General features: G+C 38.4%; 1 protein-coding gene across 2 annotated transcripts; it reads left to right on the plus strand.

The window, feature by feature from the left end:
- The first annotated feature begins 5,733 nt into the window (after positions 1–5,733).
- LOC102822721 (ubiquitin-conjugating enzyme E2 C-like) lies at positions 5,734–6,270 on the plus strand. Of its 2 annotated transcripts, none has more exons than XM_006866268.1 (2): positions 5,734–6,018; positions 6,091–6,270. In XM_006866268.1, the coding sequence occupies exons 1-2, from the start codon at positions 5,734–5,736 to the stop codon at positions 6,268–6,270; spliced, it is 465 nt and encodes a 154-aa protein (XP_006866330.1). The 2 variants fall into 2 exon arrangements, with proteins under 2 accessions (XP_006866330.1, XP_006866331.1); XM_006866269.1 differs by having other exon boundaries at positions 5,734–5,886; positions 6,064–6,270.
- The last annotated feature ends 174 nt before the right edge of the window (positions 6,271–6,444 follow it).

A 6,444-nucleotide genomic window follows, 5' to 3' on the forward strand; every position in this document is an offset into this window, starting at 1 on the left:
CAAATACTCTGTACAAATCTGAGTTCAAGTTGGTTGGTTGTGTTGTTTAGTTCTCTTTGTTGAGTTTCTTTCTGGCTTTCTGTCCTTTTTCAAAAGTTGTGTATTAAAATCTCCCACTATTAGTGTAGAGTTGTCTGTTTCTTTTTCCAATTCTATTAGGGCTTATGCATTTTGGGGCTTTTTCATTGGGAGCATAACTATTTATTATGGTTATGTCCTATTTTTCAATCAACCCTCTAAATATGAGATAATGTCCTTCTTTGTCACTTAGTTTTTGCCTTAAAGTTTATTTTATCAGAGATTAATATTGTCCCTCCTGCTCATTGTTTTATTGCAATCGGCTTGGTATTTTTTCCATCCTTTTTAAGTCAATTTTTTTTTGTGGGTGTGTAAGGTATGTATCTTGTAGATAGCATATTGAAAATTTGTTTTCTTATCCATTCTGTTACTCTCTTGACTGGTGCATTTAATCCATTGACATTCAGTGTCATTATTGATAGGTATGGATTAATTGCTATTATTATGCTGTTTGTTTTTATTGTGGTGCTAGTTTCTTTGTTCTGCATGCTTTCCTGTGCTCAGTTCTTTTTTTAATGTGCTTTTCCTTGTCAATATCTTCACAGTTTTAATGTTTCCAAAATCATCTTGGATTTTACTTTTCTTGCTTGATGTGGAAATATATTACGTTTTTTTGGGATTACCCTGTACTTTATTTGTCTCTCATTTTAAAATGGTCCTGAAATCTATCTGCCCTCCTCACCATTTTATCCTGAAATCTACCTGCCCTCTTCACCACTTGTATCTCTGTTACTGTACTTTCCCCTTGTTTTACGTTTTAGTTGTCATGATCATAGACTGATACCCCAGGTCCCAAAATTTCATTCTTGTGGTTTTATTCTGCTCTGGCTTCTTCCATATCTGGACTAAGTTCTGGGTGGTGTTGTCATGTATGTCAATCTCTGGTTGTTATCTATTCTTGTTGGTTCTAAGTTCAAAGAACTTCTTTTAGTATGCTCTGAAGTGCTTTTATAAATCCCTCCACTTCTGTTTATACTGAAAAAAATTCTGATTTTGCTGTCATATTTGATTGACAGCTTTTCTGGGTATGATTTTTGGTCAGCAGTTTTCTTTCAGAGTTTTGTATATGTCTCCCCATCACTTTTTTTCTGCATGGTTCGTGCTCAGAAATCAGAGCTTAATCCTATTGGTTTTCCTTGGTAGCTACATTTCTTTTTTCCCTAGCTGCTTTCAGGATTCTTTCCTTGTCTCTGATTTTTGGAGAGTTTGATTATGTTATGTCTTTATTTTCTTTGGGGATCTTTTTTGACTAGGGTTCATTCTTGAATGCTTATCTTCTCATCCTTCAGGATGTTAAGGAAATTTTCTTCCAGCTGCTCTTTGACTATCTCTTCTGTGGTTTTCTTTGTTTCCTCCTGTTCTGGAATTCCAGTAATTTGTAGGTTATTACGCTTCAGGTTGTCCCACATAAATCTTAGGCTTTCTTCAGATTTTTTCCATTATTTTTTCTGCTTGTTCTTCTATCTTAGCAGTATTGAGAGATTTATCTTCAAGTTCACTAATTCTGGTTGCCATACCTTCAAGCTTTGCCCTTTTAATATATTGTTCATTTCTGATATTTTAGTATTGGCCATCTGGACCTCTTTTTGAAGATTTTGTATTGTCTCCAATGCTGTATCTATTTTGTTTGATTATTCCTGTAGCAGCAATCTCACTACTTCCTTATTTTCCTTGTCCTTTCTGTGGAACATCTGGATGCACTTCAGTATCATTTTCATGAGTTATTTTCCAGGTAATTCCAAAGCCTCTTTTTCCTCCAAAGCAACTTCTAACTCTTCCTCTTGGTTGTTTCTTTGAGCTACTCTATCTAGTTTCTGCATGTGAAAATTTTCCTGCTGCTTTTTAGGCATTTTGGTGGTGTTGTATTTGTGTCAGTTAGATGAATGTATGCTGATGTATTCTTAAGCACTCTCCAATTGCCTCTTGGTAGGTATGAGCAGCAGATGGGCTTCTCTGTTGCCTGTGCATATAGCTCACATCAGAGAGTTTTAAGCAGGTGTTGGTTGTAGACACTGCTCTAGTATGCATCAGCTAGTATTGGCTCTTGTGCAACTGATGGAGTTTTTAGAGGATGCAATTGCAATTTGCCTGTATGGCTACATTTGCTGTATCTTTTCAGATGAGGCAAAGAGAGAAAAATGTTTCAATATTCAATATTCTTTGGAGGCCCAATGAACAAGAGTAAAAATGAAAGTCACAAAAACCCAGTGTGGGGATACATATATAGATAATAAAACTGGAGTTCTCTATCCCCACCTAATGGAATCTTGTCTTCAAAACCACCTGAGAAATTTGACAATGTTCTTGCAGTACCTCTTAAATTTAATACTAGTTTTTCTTTTTCTCCTTCCCTCAAGCCTTTTCAGCTGTTTCTCCTACTGAGAACCAGCCCCAGGCTGGCCAGACCATTTGGAGGAGACTCAATGCACAGGCTCTTACTGTTGTCTCCTGCCAGCGATCCACACACCACAGAACTTTCTGTGCAGGCCACAGATCCCTCTGCACTGGCCGCAGACCGTATGTGCATGTGCTGCAGAAAACTCTGCATGCCACAGAATCTTCCCTGAGGGTGTCCACTCATATTATTCTCACTCTGGTCAGTAAAGAGGAAGTGAGTGGAATGATAAAAAGAAGGAAAAAGAGACAAAAGACAGAAAAAAAAATACTCACTATTTGCACCTATGTCTCTGCAAATCACTAGCACTTTCTGCAATGGGAGTGGTCTCTTATCTCTCTCTCTGCTCATTCCCATTCAAAATGGTTGTGGCTGGATACACTGGCTGCCCCAAACTGGAAGACACCTCTAGTCTTGCTTCTGTTCCAAATCTTTCTCCCAGTAAGCACTTGATACACTTATTAATCCCTTTATATGAAGTTCAGAGTTCTGGGCCTGTACTCTAAATTTGTTTTGTCTGGTTTTCCTTGTTTTTGCTGAAGAGGGTCTGTACCACCTTTCTTCCTAGTCCACCATCAAGTCCTGTCTCTGTATGATATTCTTGTTGTCATCCCAAATCTCTTCTGGTCTTCGGTCATTAGTGTCTAATTCAACAAAACTGTTCTTGAGATGATCTCTAAATTCAGGTGGAATATGTTTAATATCATATTTTGGTTCTCGTGTACTTGTTTTAATTTTCTTTGACTTTAGCCTGAACTTGCATATGGGCAACTGATTGTCTGTTCCACAGTCTGTCCCCGGCTTTGTTTTGGCTGATGATAAGGAGCTATTCTGCTATTTCTTTCCATGGATATTGTCAATTTGATTTCTGTGTATTCCATCTGGTGAGGTCCATGTGTGTAATTTCAGATTGAAGAAATTGCCAGAATTTTTCAATTTCTTCTTCACTGACTTTAGTAGTCGGTGTGTAAATTTGAATAACAGTTGATTAATTGTTCTTCCTTGTAGGCATATGGATATTATCCTATCACAGACATTGTTGTAACTTCAAGATAGATCATAAAATGTTATTTTTGATGATGAATGCAATGCCATTTCTTTTTCATTTGTCATTACTGGCATAATAAACCATGTGGTTATCAGATTTTAAATTACCATTACCAGTCCATTTTAGCTTATTGATGCCTAAAATATAAATGTTTATGCATTCCATTTCATTTTTTACAACTTCCAATTTTCCTAGATTCATACTTCATAATTCAATGTTCCATATATCAATGGATGTTTACAGCTGTTTCTTCTTTTTGAGTTGTACCCCATCAGAAAATAAAGGTCACAAAAGCATTGCTTCATTCGTGTCATCACAATCAACTCTATTTTGAAGAGGCAGATGTTCTCCAGTCGTATGTTAAGTGCCTTCCAACCTGAGGGGCTCATCTTCCAGCACTGTATTTGACAGTATTCTGGTGCTCTTCATCATGTTTCAGTATTCAATATTCTGGTGTTGACAATGTCCCACTACTATGCATGTAGTTTTCAGAGAATAACTATTTGGAAACAATCCATCTCTCCTTCTTCCTAGTCTGTCTTGGTCTGGAAGCTCATCTGAAACCTGTTAATCATGGATCGCCCTGCTAGTATTCAAAAGACTGGTGGCCCAGTTTCCATGATCACAGCAACACACAAGCCACCACAGTATGGCAAACTGACAGGCAAGTGGTGGAAATTCATGTATATAAATATTTAAAGTGAAACAAACCCACAAAACTGCAAATAGGGAACTACAAATACCACAAATAAGAAGGACAACTACAATGCCAAAAGAGGGAATAATGGTAGCCAGGATGACCCGACTTCATCTTTCATACTTCAGATATATTATCAGGAGGGATTAGTCACTACTAGAGGACATCATGTTGGTAGAGTGGAGGGTTGTAGAAAAAGAGGAAGACCTCCAATGAGATGGCTTGCCACAGTGGTAGCAGCAATGGGTTCAAGAGTAGCAATGACTGTGAGGTTGGTGCAGAACTGGGCAGTGTTTCATTTGTTGTACATACAGTTGCTGTGAATCTGTACTGACTTGGTGGCACTTAACAACAGTGGAGATAAAGAACTTTCAAAACCCGTGAAGTCAAGTAAATTTCAACATAAAACAGACTGCTTTAAACTGTGGAAGAAAAGTAATAAATTAGAGGGTAACCTCAAAGAGATAATACACCTTCACATCAAATTAAAAAAGGAAAATAAGAAAGATTTAACACGCATTAAAATAATACCAATGAAGAAAATGAAAAGAAAATCCACAGCAGGAGTCCAAGACAAGGATCTACCGTCTAAAATTTATAGAACACTTCAAAACCTCAATAAGATGACAAATAATCCAATTGAAAACTGTACAGAAGATATGAACAGACATTTCAACAAAAAAGACATTCAGGCAGCCAACAAACATGAAGAAAAGGTCACGTTCGCTAGCCACTATTATTATTGTTTGGTGCTATTGAGTTGGTTCTGGTTCATACAGGCCCTATGCACTACATACCAGTCAGTCTCTCCTTCTTCCTAGTCTGTTATAGTCTGGTAGCGTTGCTGAAACCTATCATGGGTGACATTGTTGGTATTTAAAATACTGGTGGCATAGCTTCCAACATCACAGTGATACACAAACCACCAAAGTATGACAAACTGAGAGATGAGTAGTGGAATGCAACATTACTATACTTTAAAAGTAATAATAATAATAAAAAGCAAAACATTTTACATCAATCTCATTGGAGATTACAATAACTCAAATGGGTGGATGTGAGATTCTAAGTTTAGTGAAGATCCAAGCTAAAATGGAAAAGAGTCTGAAAATCAATTGTTTAATATACAATGATTGAAACCAAGAAGCAGCTGAAGAGGCAAAATTTGGAAAAAACTAAGAACTTCACTACATATATCTTGAAGAATGATAAAACTTCTCCTTTTTATCTAATCACTTTATAAACAAAGATACAAACCTAAGCAGTCTTTTATTGGTTTATAAATCAGAATACCTACTAATTTGAATTGATCTTGGAGTGGAGGAATACACAGAGTCATTGTACCAAAAGGAAATGGTTAATGTTCAACCATTTCAAGAGGTACCATATGAACAAGAGCCAATGATACTCAGGGAGGAAGTCCGAAGTGCATTGGAAGAATTAGCAAAGAACAAGGCACCAGGGCAGTTGCAGTCCTGTCTTTCGAGTTCCTGGTTCTCTAAAAGTGCCCACCGAATGGCCTCCCAGAACCGCGACCCAGCCGCAGCCAGTGTTGTCGCAGCCCAGAAAGGGGCTGAGCCCAGCGGGTGCGCTGCCCGGGGCTCCGTGGGCAAGAGGTTACAGCAGGAGCTGATGACCCTCATGATGTCTGGTGACAAAGGCATTTCTGCCTTCCCTGAATCAGACAACCTTATCAAGTGGGTTGGGACCATCCATGGAGCAGCTGGCACAGTATACGAAGACCTGAGGTACAAGCTCTCCCTTGAGTTCCCCAGTGGCTACCCTTACAAGGCGCCCACAGTGAAGTTCCTCACACCCTGCTACCACCCTAACATGGACACTTAGGGTAACATCTGTCTAGACATCCTGAAGGACAAGTGGTCTTCCCTCTATGACGTCAGGACCATCCTCCTCTCAATCCAGAGCCTGCTAGAACCCAATATTGATAGCCTTTTGAACACACATGCTGCCAAACTCTGGAAAAACCCCACAGCCTTTAAGAAATACCTTCAGGAAACCTACTCAAAGCAAGTCTCCAGCCAAGAGCCCTGACCCCATCTGTCCAGACCCTCCCTGTATTGTCTACTTTTTCCTTAGATTGTCTGTCTGTCCATTCCTTGATTTCTGTACAGGACTCTTATCTTTAACTGTGCCATCATTTTTGTTTGTTTTTAAATTAACTCTCCTTTTGAGCTCCGATGATGAATATATTAAATAAATACATTT

Source organism: Chrysochloris asiatica, unplaced genomic scaffold, assembly GCF_000296735.1.
Source record: "Chrysochloris asiatica unplaced genomic scaffold, ChrAsi1.0 scaffold00088, whole genome shotgun sequence".
Taxonomy (NCBI): Eukaryota; Metazoa; Chordata; class Mammalia; order Afrosoricida; family Chrysochloridae; genus Chrysochloris; species Chrysochloris asiatica.

Excerpts from the sequence above, each read along its gene's own strand:
- LOC102822721 (XM_006866268.1), top strand. The coding sequence starts at position 5,734 with ATGGCCTCCCAGAACCGCGACCCAGCCGCAGCCAGTGTTGTCGCAGCC. Across the intron at positions 6,019-6,090 it reads ACCCTTACAAGGCGCCCACA|GACAAGTGGTCTTCCCTCTA; the intron begins GTGAAGTTCCTC and ends GACATCCTGAAG.